Below are 15456 nucleotides of genomic sequence, written 5' to 3'. Positions count from 1 at the left end.
TATCCATCACAGTATTTATCAAGCTCGAGTCGGCTGAACACTTCAAAACAGCAGAATTCCTAAACTTGGGTTGCACCTTTATCTTGAAAGCAAGTTCATGACCCAACAACTTATCAAGTGCTTGGGGTGAAGCATTTAAATCAACATCACCATCCTTGTTCAAAGAGAATAATTGTATTACACAAACAAAAAATAACATATCAAACATAAACAGTTACGGTTGAATCCAAAAACACACTTCAATTTTAAGCTTATTAACTGCATCAGCTGATTGGCCAATTAATTCACTGCATTCACGGTCCCAAAGCAGGAATTTTGTGCTTTCATTTTCCTGGTTGATCATCACCTCAAGCCTATATCTGCCACTATATGCACCAATAGTAAAAACATGATGAAGGCATAAAAAATACACAACATTTTAAAAGATCACAATCACCTAAGCACAACTTCCTTATTGTATTTGCCGCATGCACATGTAAAGGGCGCCATCTCTGCATCACTTTTTTAATGGCACTGAATGCAAGCTGTATAACACCATGAATGATTGTCCAGAACAATCCTAGTAATTGTGCCAACAGTGACACAAACAATTTCCTGCGTGAAACAGCATACACATCAAATAAAAAACTTCAGATAATGCACGACAAAGAATTAAAATCTATATAAGATCATTACTTTAGAGATGGTGTTAATGTCAGCAATAGTCTTTGCCTCAGCCTTGCCAAAGAATGATTCTTTTGATGATAATTGCATAGAACCTGAAAGTTGTGTACTCCCTTCACCATGGGATTTAAAACCTAACCGGGCATCAATGCCCAACTCTGCAAGCCTACAAATATACAATGAACAACAAAAATAAGACAAAAAATAATCAACATATATTACATAGCACATACAAAAAATATCGTTCATTGAATTCTTGAATCTCCATCACGGGCTGGTTAATAATTAACTTTGAAGCCTTGAAAAAATTGTTGATCGATGCGGGATAAGATCCTGAATCATTTAAAAAACAGAACCACAACATGCAATAGCATAAACAGAGAAATCAATAAATTCAAGATGAGGATATATCCTGCGCTTCCTTGATCCTACAATGGCTTAATAGAACTGTAATTGGCCCATCACCTTCATAATCATCTAAGAACTTCAAAAACTGCAAGCAATAATCATCCCACAAAGTGCAAGATAGCAATTGCTGGCTATAAAAAACAAATAGCTATGAAACAATTAGTTATTAATAATAATATAATCATAGCCACAACTTGACAAAGCATATCACATAAATTGTCACCAAGAATCGAACTTTACCTTAAGTCCTTTAATTTGAAGACTACCCTTCTACCTTTTCCTGAAACTTGCCGGAAGACAACCTCCTCCACAACACCAATAACATCTAAAGCAAGCAGAAAAATCAGGGAATGTTATTTAATTCCAAAAACAACAGAACTTTCAAAATAAACTCAATTGCAAAAATATAACTTAACATACCAACCAATAGTCCACGTTCAAACTGGCCAGCCACAACATCTGCAAATCCAGCAAACCTGTATTTTCTAAAAGGGATGTCCCCTAGAACACACTCCCTCACAACAGTAACCCCAATAAACACCAATTTAAATTGATGATCACACACTCTGTACTGACCATTGTTTTTTAGCACTTTAAAATTGTGCATGACATAAGTACAATTTTCTTTCAAGTCCATTTTTTTGACTTCAATTGGTCTTGTTTACAAACAGCGTGGATCTCATCACCCTGGATTGCATTAAGGTTACAACACAATGAACTAAACAATGAGTAATAAGTAATAAACCTACAAAAAAAAAAACACAGAATTGAAGCATCCTGAGTTTAAGAGTTAGGCGTGCCAATAAACCATAGATCACTGATCCTCACACTAAGTTTAAGAGTTTCTTTTGAGCCATCGATGCTCTTTGTCTTGTCTGGAGAACGTGCCATAATACTGCAAAAAAAAAAACAACAAAACCACCATCAAAACAGAAACACGATAAGCTAAGCAAAAATCCAAAACCTCGTTCAACACACAAAAATTAGAAGCTAACATGCATGTAAGAAAACACACATGAAAACAGCACCAGAACAGAACAGCAGAAGTACCACGAACCCTAAACCAAACATGCAAACCAAACATCGTCCAACACAACAAAATGAAAAAATAACATGCATGCAACAAAACAAACATAAAAACAGCACAAAAACAAAAGCCAAAAACCCGAGAGGTAATATGCATGTAAGAAAAGAAAAGCCAGAAAACCCTAAGCTAACATCGAATGTAACAAAACATACATCAAAACAGCATCAAACAGAACCCAAATTAAGCTGGTCTGTATCTTCGAAAATGAAAACCAAAAACACGCAAACTGAAGAATGAAGAATGAAATGCAAGAAACCACGTAAAGAAGTAAAGGCCAGCACATGCACAACATGCAAAATAAAACACGTGTAAATGCCACAATCAGCAAAATTAAACACCTGTAAGCATCAAAAGAGTGGAAAATTAAGGGCTAAAAGACCAAAAAAACCAATAAAATGGACAGTTGTCACAATCTTAAGCAAGGGTATTTCAGTAATTTCCAGAGGGTTCTCTTTTATAAATAGTATATAGATGCTAAATGAACAATAATTTTATAGATTATTGACTTAGCAGCAAAAGGTATGATGAGCTGTAAGATTTATGTGTAGTCCAATATAGTGCAAATAATACCTACTTGGAGATCATTCTCCATAAATGCCTAATGGCGTGCTTGGGGAGGAGGGGGACGGAAACTCTTATTATATAATCTCCTAAGAGTGTGTTTGGATGAAAAAATTTAAAATTTTGAGAAATTTAAAATTCTAAGAATTTCAAATACTTCAATTGAAATTCTTTTATTTTCAAAATTTTGTGTTTGGATAAAAAAAATTAAAATTATGAGGATGAAAAAAATGAATGAAAAAAAAGAGAAGATATGGTTGGTGTGCTAGTTATACGTGTTTCTCTATACTCACATCCGATCGATATTTTAGGAGCTCAGACAGTGTTTCTTGAAGAAGATTGTAAGAAGATAATTTCAATTTCTCACCTTTTAGAAGGAAATTGAAATTCCAGAATTTTAGTTGTTTAAAATTTTGTTTTAAAATTCCAAAATTTTAAATTCTTCATAAAAAGCATTCAAACAATGAATTCTAAATTACAGAAAATCAAATTCTCTGATAAATTACTTTCCCCAGTTAAAATTCTCTATCCAAACGCACTCTAAGGGAATAGTTAGAACATTGAATCTACTTAAAATTTCTTATAACTAGATTGATTTTCCAAATGACACCAAACGGTCTTAATTGAACTTATTCCTTGTCTCAATAAAAATCAAGTACTTATCATAATATTGATAATTATCACTTACCATGTGTTTGGATAGGGGATTTAATTTTTTTTAGGAAATTCAAATACATAACATTTTGATTGTCTTGATTTAAATTCCTTTCATTTTTTAAATATTTTGTTAGGATGAGGCAATTCAATTTCTTGTATTTTAATTTCCTTGTTTGGATAAAGTAATTCAATTTCAATGAAATTCAAATTTTCATTTTAAAATATTTATTTAAAAATTAAAATTTCAATATTGAATGAAAATGAATATGAGTCATTTTTTAAATAGTTAAATATTCAAAATAAATTTAATGCTATACAATATTTAATAATAAATTTTTTAATATTTAATAATTAAATAATCAAAATAATTTTAATGCTAAATAATTTTGAATCTTACACAATGTTCTTGTAGTAACACACAAAAAAACTTGGATTAAACAATACTGTAAAACTAAAGATGAATGATATGTAATTCCTTGTTCTTGTAAAAAAAAATACAATTACCTAGTCTAGCAATAATTTTAAAAAACATATTAAAATTAAATAATTACTTAATTTAAGGACAATTATTTCATACAAAATTCAAATATTGATATTAATTTCATTGTTTGTAATAGAAGAAAATATTTCAATCCATATCAAGACCTAAAATCATATATCATTAACATTGATGTCACTTCACTTATAATACTCAATAATTCACGAATTATTTTGCAAATTAGATGGTCTAAAACAAACAACATAATCAAACAATTTTAGAATAATCAACTTTTTTTCTTGCTTTGTAAGAATGCAATTCCTCCTCTTTATTCCATGTTCACAATAATCTGACATAGAAGAAACAAAAATAATATAAGTCACAATAGGAAAGACAAATAACTATAGTGAAAATATCACTTCAACTGGCATAAAAAAGACACAATTTTATAATTGGAAAGTTGAAATAGAAAATTTTGATAAAAGGTTACTCACCAAGTTTCATTTTGCAAGATGTGTTAAAACATAATCTGTCTTTTTGTGAATTGGAGGGGCTTTCACAATAGCTAACTGCTTTGGGTGCTAACCATTTAATAGCTTTAGCCCATTGTTGTCTGGTCTCAAAGCTGCCCCACGTAACACTTCTTGAATATCTTCATCATCAACTTTACCATTCATTTTTTCTACCATTCGGTCAAAAGAGTTGGCCATTTTATCCAAAGAAGTTGTTATTCCTTCTTCTTCTCCAATCTTTCTCTTGTGAGAATGTGTGCCATAAGAAGTTGAACCTTGTCTTTTTTCTTTTGTATTAGAGCTTGGTTCTTCTAAGTCTATAACAGCAGTGACACCTAAACCCATGAATTCCAATATTCATTTGTTTCTCTACCCATCGCTTCATCAGCATCCATAGCAGTTTCAGCTCCATGACCCGTGGCTCTATCTTTAGCACACAAATCCACTATATCATCCCAGTTTTGAAGCACCTTGCATTGAAACGGTTTAGCCGATTTATGCGACGGGACAAAAAAAAGAAAAAAGTCAAATCCAATCTACTTTGAATAACAAATAATAACATATTAAAGAAATACTTACTTACCGTGCAATATTCATTCCAAACATTTTCATCCTCAACTATGATCATGTGCTTAGTGCCGTCCCAATCAAACCCACTTTGGCCAAGGATGGTCACTTACAATACCATACCACGATCTTCATAATTTGATAGGGTTTTTGACATTATCTGATGTGACATTAACATTGAAGCTTGTAGGCAACACTGCGACTGCAACATTCAATACAGACCTTTTCCAACCTTCGTCACCCTTGTTTCCCAAATTCCTTTGATATCTCAGTACATCACCCAATACACGTTTCATCTCCAAATTCCATGTAAAATAACTTCTTGTTTCCTCATTATTTTTTCCTAAAACTTCTCTTTTACCCGTCATTTTTTTTATTAGATGACTCCATTGAATTTAATGTCACTTATTTAACCTGCACATAAAAAATATTAGATACAACCTACTTTATTCATTTGATTAGTCCACTGCACAATCATAGAAAAAGCAAAGTTTTTATGCAATAGCAAAGTACATAAAAGTCTATCTTCAATAGCAAAGTACAATAGTAACAAAGCACATAAAGTTTGTCTGCAATAGCAAATTACATTTAAAAAATAATTATCTCTAAGCAAAGTTTCTTCTAACTTGATAGTTAGCAAACATATTCATAGCTAATGTATCTCGACATCTTGTCCATTCCTTAGTAGCTTGAATAGTTGTGATATATCATCTATGACATTATTTTGAACTCCTTCCCTTGATTGATGGACTAACTCTTCATCAACAACAGATAAGAATTCTATGTCTCAAACTTCTAAAAGTTGATCAGTTTGTTGTTCATCTCTTATGAAATTGTGCAACACAAAACAAGCATTAATAATTCTTAATTGTGTCTTTATATAAAAAAAATGAAGGAGTTCTTAATATACTCCATCTTTTTTTTTTCAAGATCCCAAATGACCTTTCTATTGCATTTCAGGCACTTGCATGACGAAGATTAAATAACTCCTTGTAACTTTGAGGGGTGTTTCCAATCCACTCATTGAGATGATATCTAGTCCCTCGATATGGTGCTAAAAATCCCGGACCATTGGTACATCCCGCATCCACAAGAAAGTACTTACCTACAATGTTTAAAATAACAAACATAGGATTAAACTAGACAAAAAAAAAAGAAAAATTATTTCCAAGAAATATTACCAGTTGGAATTTCAAGTTTGTTTTGACGACGTAATGCATCTCGTAATACTCGAGAATCTCCTGCAGACCTTTCCCACCTAGGTAACACATAAATAAACCTTAAATCTGGATCACAAGCAGCTAACACATTTGTAGAGACATCACCCTTTCTATTATGATATCTAGGTCTCTCATAAGGAGAAACTGTAACTAGAATATGAGTCCCATCAAGTGCTCCAATGCATCTCTACAAACAAGACAATTTTTTTAGATTCTAATAAAATTTTATAATTAACTAATCTTTCATAACAATTGATAAACTTACCTCAAACCATCTCCACTTGTTTGCTTCCGCACCTTCTAAAGTATAGGGTTGAAAATTCAAATAGTCTTTGCTCACTTTCATTACCACGTTCAAGACATCATTGAATTTCCTACTTATGGTTTCTTTAGATCTACAATAACTAAATTATGTTACCCTATACTTTAGGTTGTGAACAAGGATATGTAAAAACATTGCTACTGCTTCAGTTGTTGGAACATTTCTTGTTCTTACTAATCCACCCTTTTCTTGTAAAATTCTACAAAGGTTAAAAAATGCATTTTTACTAAGCCTCGATTGTTTAATGCAATCTTTATTTGTCCCTCTATAAAGACGATTAAGGAAGCTGTGACATTCTAGTTCTCGATTACAGGTTGGTTCCTTAACAAAATAGTTATTATGATACCATGTCACTACACCAATGACCATATGAACAACACAAGAAACAACTAATAAGATTATCTTCTTATACTCTTCTCTTTTACGTTTTCTTGAAGTAATTGCAGTGTAAACTATGCTAGGATCCATTTCTTCTCAATCCAAACTGCATGATAATGATATAAGATAATATTTTGAGATTTCAAACAAATATGTAGGTAAAAGATGTAACTAAGCTCTAAATTTTAATGCCCATATCTTATTTTTTATGTTTTAAAATTTAGCCTATGTATTTAAAGTGTAAGTATAACTTGGCTGATAACATAAACTCAAAATAAAAACTTTAATATATCAAGAATATAATATAATAAAAAAATTATTAGAAACTCAAAATAAAAATTATTCATTTATTAAAAACTTAAAATTATTAGAAACTAAAAAAAAGAAGAATTTTGATTTCTCAAGTATTTTAATTACATTCACACATCAAAGTCAGCATGACAGGATTGAGGGGATTACTCTCAGCTACGTTATTTTCTGATCAAATATTGTGGTATTATTTTAATTTTTTAGGCTAACAATATGGAAAATGGTTACACTCAGTGACAAAATTTTTTAGGCGCTTATTATACATATAATTGCCAAATGACTAATGGATCTACTGTGGCTGCAAATCCTGAGACTGTTAAAGGCATGCTAGAAAGCCTAGGTAAGACTTCTTCCGTCCACTTTGACCTTCTAATAACCTGTTTCTTCTAGGTCTCAAAGTCATCTTGTTACTGTTATAATGTTGAGCTCTGTATAATGTTCTTAAATAGCCACCATGGCAAATGGTAGCGTGCTAGATCTTAGCCAAACTGCTACTGAAAGGACATAGTGCAGAACCTTTCTCATGGATGGCATCTAGGCTCATAGTGGCATGGGGTTATGGTGTTGTCTGATGAAGGCCTCGGAAATTGCAGAGGCTAATGTGGTACCTGTGTTTTGGATTATATTGGAGTTTTTAGTAATTCTATCACTAAATAAAATTTCAAAGAAACCATTGAATGGAACAAAATGCCTAATTAGTCAAATGTTCCCAATGGTAAATTATGGATCATAGGTCATAGCTTCAAGCTTCCATTTTGTGTATAAGCTACTTAGACCATCTTTGCAATATAATATTCCTTCTAGGGTGAGTCGACTCTAATATCATGACAATGGTTGATTATTGACAAATTTATGAAGGGTTTGAAAGTATATTTTGCAGAGAAGAAAAATGCACTCTTTCAAACACTCTTATTAAATGAAATTTATTTGAAATCAAAATCTTTTGTGGGTCCTACATCATTATTTAATGAACATCCAATGATTTTTTTTTAATTTTTAACTAATTTTAGCCCAATAGAAGAGAGTATATTAGGAGTGTGTTTTCTCTCCATCTTCGGGTGAGTGTTTTCTCTCCATCTATTTCACAGTGCTTTTACTAATTCCAAATTGATCATCGATAATACTAACATATTTGTAAAGCTTAAACATGTATTTACTCTATTATGTTTGTAGAGAAATTTATCAGAGGGAACAAATAAAAAATGTCATTCAGCCTCCAATGAATTTAACTTTATCATCTACTTAGTAGTGGTCCACATTTAAGTAATAGCATAATAGGTCAGCTGAGATATTGAGGAGTTTACAAATATCCTAAGTGCCTTACTTTTTTCCTAACCATCTTTTCATCAATTGCTAGTGACCTTGGCAAGAAGTTTTCTTCATTAAATTTTTGGTTAATTTATGGGACTAAACAACAACATAGGGGATCCGCTCCTTTTAACCCAAATTTTTTCTTCTAGAAATGAGGAGGATTGCAGGATCAAAGAATTGAGTATGTTCTATCTATGGTTTCATCTATAAGGAAGCATTTTAGAACATAATAAGGTAACAGGCAGTGCTACAAGCTGCAGCAACAAGAGATAACTACCATGATTGATATTGATGATATGCAAATATCAACATCTTTTGTTACTTACATCTATCCAAAAGTCAGTACATTGGGTAGCTTCTTGCAGCTCATGAATGATTTCAACTTTTAATAGAATAACTCTAAATTTAACAAGCCATTTTTAGTTTCTTTTTTCCAATAATAATGTTGACAGGAAAGTTTGAATTTATAAACCAAATTAACAAATCTACTAACTCTAACTTACAGTAATGCAATAAGCACATATTTATAGTTTTAAGCCATGTTGGCTTTTCGTCTTTTGACTAAAAAAGATTCTAAATAAGTCAAAATCAGTTTCACCAGGCACCATCTTTGGTATTCTTTTGTGCACTTATAAACTCCCAAATTAGTTTGGTCATTCACCTACACAATAACTCGAATCTAATTAATTCTTCTAAAAAATACACCATTTTCTGTTCTGCAAAGAATGCCCTCTCTCAAGCACATACTCAATTCTTTGATCTTGCAATCCCTGGATGGTCCAGGTAACACTAGCTAGCTAGCCAAGGCTGCACAAATGCTATTCTACGACCCTGTTCTATGTGATACATGTACTATATATATCCATCTCCCTATGTATTATGTTTGTCTAGTCTCTACCTAGATGTTAGGTGAGGGCATAAATGTTAGAAGAGTACAAACGTCTTGCAAAGATTTGGATCAAGATGACATGGCTTAAAATACTAAAGAATGGTGAAATGAGCGCCTTTATCTCGAAATATGAATGCTCAGCACATAAGCAAAGTCCTCCCTCCACAGATGCTAAAGCAAATCGGAGGCATGGGTGGGTTACAAAGCTTGATGAACAAACACAGTGAAGAATAAACACAAAGTGAAGAAACAAAGTGAAGAAACCAAAGTTCTTATAGAAGAATAAACAAAAGCACCTACAGTGCATGGTTTGTTCCTAACAAATTTGCAAAAATGCCCATAGTACAAATTAACGAAATCAAACAATGAGCAACAAAATCAAACAATGAGTACCCACAGTACAAAACCAATGAAATCAAACAACTAAATAAAAAATAAATCACAAATTAACAAAAAAAATGAACACACCATGGCACAACGAGAGTGTGGGTCAAAATCACAAGGGAATGAGACTGTGGGTCGAGATTGGAGTTCTCAGAACCTCTGAGAAAAGACCGAGAGAGAGGAGTGAGTACCCGCAAAGAGAGGAGTGAGTGTTGCTGGTATGGAGAAATGAGTGAGTACCCACAGAGAGTGAGCGTCGCTAGTATGGAGAAAGGAGTGACAAAGAGTGAGCGCCGCTGGTATGGAGTACGTGAGAAATTGAAATTCTTTGGTTTTTAAGAGAATTTCATATGACTCATTTTTTGTTAATTAAAATTCTCTATTAAAATTCTAGATATTTAATTTCTCTTTAAATTATTATCCAAACACTAAATTTAAAATGACAGCTATTCAATATCTCATTTAAAATGAATTACTCCTTTGAAAGTATCCATCCAAACAACACATAGTTAATGTCATGTAGCATTAAAATGACGATGCCTTTGCGTGAGTGCAATAGGTGCTGCACCATGAGATTAAAGAGTTTCGTGAGAGGATGGAGATTCATTGACTAGAAGTGCATCCAACCAAAGTTTACAATTTCCTTACAAAGAATTTGAAATTTCAGATGATAAACATATCTAATAAAAAAGTGACACTTCATTATGATATAATAAAATATATTAAATATTAAATTAAAAATAAAATCGAAAAGTACTTTCTCTCGTATCGTGATCTTCCTTTCCCCTTTCATCTTCTATACCCTACACCATCCACCATGAAAGTGTTTTCTATACCTTCCACCAAAATAAAATCTAGGAAACCATTTAAATCTTGCATTCTACCGCCTCCCCGCTCTCTCTCAGTGCCTTTGTTCTCTTATCGCCGGTGATTAGCTTGGCTACTGCTTCCACCTTCATTTCCGCATTGATCAATTTGCCTCCGACAATGCATGTGCAAATGGCGTCGGATTTTGGAGTCCGTTGACGAGTTTGAGTGGAGATTCGGCGAAAAAGTGTTGCAAGAGCAGTGGTTGGACTGTTGGAGTACAGTGGACCAGTTTTGTTGATGAGTTAACCGTCCGTGGTGGAATAAAGTTGCAACAATTTTTTTTAATTAATCCTCATATTTTAACTATTATTTTTACTCTTCTAGTTGTTGTTTGTTGAATATACTAAACATGATTACATGAGTTTCCCTGTTTTGATGGGTTCAAAAATTGGACCTTTTGTTTATGAATGCTGGAATATATGAAATTAGCATGAATGTCTTCTAGTTGCTGCAATGTGTTCATTTTTTTAATTTTATTTTTATTTTATCCTAAACTTGAAGGATCTTGTGAATGTATGAATACATGAATTTTGATGATGCCAAAGAAGAATCAAACAAGGCCGCTTCAAAGGATAAGCATTTGCTTCAAGATTAATTCAAGATTGCTTCAACAAACAAAGCCTTGTTTCAAGATTCACTAAAGATCAAGCCTTGTCTCAAAACAAAGGGTTTCAAAGTCATGCAAGGCTCAGGTAATTGATTACCAGGAAGTGTAATCGATTACCAGAAGGGAAGAATGAAAAAGAGCTGTTGAAAAAGGTTTTGAATTTGAATTTTGAACATGTAATCGATTACCATATGTTTGTAATCGATTACCAGCAACGGAACTCTGGAAATTCAAATTCAAAAGTCATAATCCTTCAAATTATAACTGTGTAATCGATTACACAAACATTGTAATCGATTACCAGTGGAGAGTTTTCAGAAAATCTGCCAACAGTCATATCTTTTGATTGGATTTGTGAATGGCCATCAAAGGCCTATAAATAGGTGACTTGGGCACGAATTTTGAAGAGAGAGTTTTGCTTGTTCAAAATGTCTTATCCTCTCAAAAGGAAATAAGAGAGATTCCAAGACAACTTCATTGCCAAATGCTCTCTCAAAAGAAACTCTTGGGCAAACACTTGTAAATCCATTAAGAGTTTCTCCATGGACTTCAATTGTAATATCCTTCTCTTCAAGAGAGAATTCTTCTTTCTTTCTTCTCATTCAAAGAGATTGATTAAGGGACTGAGAGTCTCTTAAGTTGTAAGAATTCCTAAACACAAGGGATGGGTTGTCCCTGTGTGGTTCAGACTTTGTAAACGGATTTTTACAAAGGGAGTGGAAAATCTCAAGTGGGTTGCTTGAGTACTGGACATAGGCACGGACTTTGCCGAACCAGTATAAAAACTGTGTTTGCATTCTCTCTTCCCTTACCTCATTTATTTTGTTGCAATCAATTTTGTCTTGCATGTTTAAAGAACATTATTAAATTGATTGCTGCTTCTTCTGCATTCTAAGCCTATCCCTCTTAAGTTATTGAGGCCGCTGGTCCAATAGATCTCACATGAGCCTTGTATGGAATTTAATAACAATTTGGTGAAAACATCATGATGGAGTTGGGGCATGGTTGAGATTTGGGAGGATTTGAATGTTCTTCTCTCATTGGTTGAAGTTAAGTGAATGGGGACAATGACTTTTGCAGCCCATATCTAGCATTTGATTTCATTCTCTGGACATTGTTGATGCCAAGCTTTTTGATGTCGAGACTGAGGAAGTTGGCATCGACCGAGGATTTTCTGGCATTGTCGCGGACTAGATGCACTCGCGAAGGTAGCCAGAGGATTTCAGGACCACACAACTTTACCTGTTTAGGAATGCACCTAAAATTTATTATTAATTATCAGATATATAGTCACTTTTATCTCTAAGTGCATAATTTACTGACAACTACATCCTGAAAAATAGAAATATAAAATTTAGTCCTTAAAGTATAAAAAGTATCACAAATATATTCAGTTGTTAACTTCCGTCCATCACCGTTAATAAAATAGTTTATGTGACACAGATGGACAAATTTGTCATTGAAATAATTGTTATTGTGGTCATCTCTAATTGCCAGCATATGAGCATATTTTTCATTTTTTTGATTGACAAATATATCTGAACGTTAATAGTAGATTGTGACTAATTATTATAATTTTGAAAAATTTATAATGATTGCGATAAAATATTATTAATGGAAGTGAATTTATATTGCTTAAACGAATTCTTATTACTTTTCTTCAACTACAAAAAAAATAATCAATCATTTGGTTGTTAACTCTTGAATAAATGCTATTAGTACAGAAAAAAGAAAGAAATTTTACTATAAAACGATAAGAAAATCATTGTTTCTGTTTAATCAAACACTACTTATTTAATTATTTTTTTTTATAAATTTTTCATAATAAAATATGAATGTCTATTAATATATGCAATGACATCAAATTACAAATTATAATTAAAGTTTATTGATTTTTAAATTAATTTTTTTATATCATACACAATTATTTTTATTGACTGGTCATTTAAAAAATCATAACCTTAAAAAAAATCATTCCAAGGAAGTTAGTGTTTTTTACAAATTAAAAGTGTCATTACAATTGTAATTTTTCCTAAAAATTATTCATGGATCTAATTTAAATATAATATTTTACAATAAGCATTTTTTTACTTAAATCTTTCATCAAGCATGAGAGTATAAAAAAGTTATTTACAAGTTTATAAAACTAGTATTATTTTTTCTTTTAGACTCAATTTAATTTACGAGTTTGTTAAATTTTTTTTGTCACAATCAGTATAAATTTTTCCAAATTATAATAATTAGTCACAATCTACTATTAATGTTTGGATATATTTGTCACACTTTTTACATTTTCGGAGACTAATGTTTGTATTTTCATCTTTCAGGACGCATTTGTCAGAGGAGTGAGAAGACGAAAAGTCAAAAAAACATTATATGACAAATATGCCCCTATGTTGACAATTTGATATGACCATGTTGGCAATCATTTCAGTGATAAATTCATCCCTCTTACCACTTAGGCTATTTTATTAATAGTGACAGACGGAAGTTAACGGTTGGATATATTTGTTGCACTTTTTACACTTTCAGGGACTAAATTTTGTGTTTTTCATCTTACAGGGACGCATTTATCAATGAATTACACATTCAGGGACAAAAGTGAATGTTTACCCTTAATTATCAATATTTTGTAAAGAGATCCTTTACGGTTGACACCATCTAATCATGGGTGTTGGTAAGTGCATCAATCATATTGCTTGTGTATCCAACAATAAATGGATATTCCAAAAATACCCCTACATGCTTTCTTCTTCCTTTCAAGTTTATTTTTTACAGTAACGGATTCATTCGTTTGTTTTCTTGGTTTCTTATGGTTTTTTCATTGTCGTGAGAGGTGCATTGTGCCGTTTCAGTCGAGTTGAAAGTGTTACGGAGGTACATCGGTGGTGGTTTTGAAGGTGGTTGGTTTGGTTGTTAATGGAAGTACGTCAGAGGTACGTTGGCGTTATTTGTTTTTTTAATTTTCTGTGTAAAATACAGATTAAAGAATTCATAAGTTATATAAAACTTACGGATTCATTAATCTATAAGTTTTATATAACTTATGGATTGTCAATTCATATAAGTTATACAGATTAAGTAATCCGTATAACTCATATGGATTGGTTAATCCGTATAACTCATACGGATTGGTTAATCCGTATGAGTTATACATATTTATAATACTATTTTTAATTGAAAGAAATATTTATTTTTTAAATTTTTTTATTAAATTATAAATATATTAATATGATTGTTATAAACATTAATGTGTAAAAAAATAATTTTTTTATTTGAAATGTAATTAGTATTATTATTTTAAATATTTTTAAATAAGTGTAGTTTGATAATTAATTTGTAAGTATTTGCTTTTATATTTTGGAAATGGTATTAATTGTAAAATAATTTACACTTATAATTTATGTATAATTTATTTGAGTTGTTGTGGTCTAAAATTGATTGTTGTTTGTGGTTATAATTTCATGAATTATAATTAAGTTGAATAATATAATTTATTTTAGTACATATGGTTAGGTTGTAATTTTTTGTTTCTTATATGGTTATCAATTTTAAGTAGAAAAAGTTGATGTTATTGGTTTTTAATATATAGGGTTATCAATTTTAATGTTTTATAATATTATATGTAGTAAAAAATTACCTAGGATTTTGTGTGATAATATATGTATAGTGTGGTTAGGGGTCGTTTGTTTGTGATTAAAATTTTTTAATGTCATATTAAGATGGATAAAGATCAATGGATGTATAACAATATAATGTCTGAAGAAGTTGATATGAATGAACAAAATAAAGACGAAACTAGTGTGAATGAAGAACATGTTGATTATTCTGATTCATTCAATACTTCTTAGGTATTAATATGATTTATTGTTATTAAAGTAATTAAATGAATGTTCCTTGAAGACTAAACTTGTGCGGATTGCATTGTAGGTGTTTGCTACCCAAGATGGTGTTCTGCATTGGGCTTGATCTGTTGCTTATGAAATTGGATTTGTGGCGACGATTATGAGGTCAGACACAAACAATTGTATGAGAGGAAGGACTTCATTTGTCTTAATTGATTGTTAAAGGAGTAGACAGTATAGGTCTAGGAAGAAAGATTTTGTAAGAAGAGATACTGGCAGTAGGAAATGTGGGTACCCCTTTAAGCTTTGTGGGAAACCAGTGGTTGGAGGTCAAGGATGGATGGTGAAATTAATGTGTGGGAGTCACAATCATGAAATGACAAAGTCA

The 15456-nt window shown here is 31.7% G+C and overlaps 1 protein-coding gene across 1 annotated transcript; it reads right to left on the bottom strand.

The window, feature by feature from the left end:
* Positions 1 to 5889: 5889 nt before the first annotated feature.
* On the bottom strand, positions 5890 to 6499 carry LOC106794338 (uncharacterized). Its single transcript, XM_014761583.1, has 3 exons — positions 6419 to 6499; positions 6115 to 6340; positions 5890 to 6038 (listed from the first exon to the last, which is right to left on the bottom strand). Exons 1-3 carry the CDS (start codon positions 6497 to 6499, stop codon positions 5890 to 5892), a joined length of 456 nt encoding a protein of 151 aa, XP_014617069.1.
* Between the last annotated feature and the right edge of the window lie 8957 nt (positions 6500 to 15456).

The sequence above is a fragment of the Glycine max genome, chromosome 9 (genome assembly GCF_000004515.6).
Source record: "Glycine max cultivar Williams 82 chromosome 9, Glycine_max_v4.0, whole genome shotgun sequence".
In the NCBI taxonomy this organism is placed as follows: domain Eukaryota; kingdom Viridiplantae; phylum Streptophyta; class Magnoliopsida; order Fabales; family Fabaceae; genus Glycine; species Glycine max.
Note: the sequence above shows the minus strand (reverse complement) of the source record. Positions and strands in the feature narration are given on the sequence as shown.

Coding starts and splice junctions, on each gene's coding strand:
- LOC106794338 (XM_014761583.1), bottom strand. CDS start 6,499: ATGAAAGTGAGCAAAGACTATTTGAATTTTCAACCCTATACTTTAGAA. Junction 6,341..6,418: donor ACAAGTGGAGATGGTTTGAG/GTAAGTTTATCA, acceptor TCTTGTTTGTAG/AGATGCATTGGAGCACTTGA. Junction 6,039..6,114: donor CAAACTTGAAATTCCAACTG/GTAATATTTCTT, acceptor TAAACATTGTAG/GTAAGTACTTTCTTGTGGAT.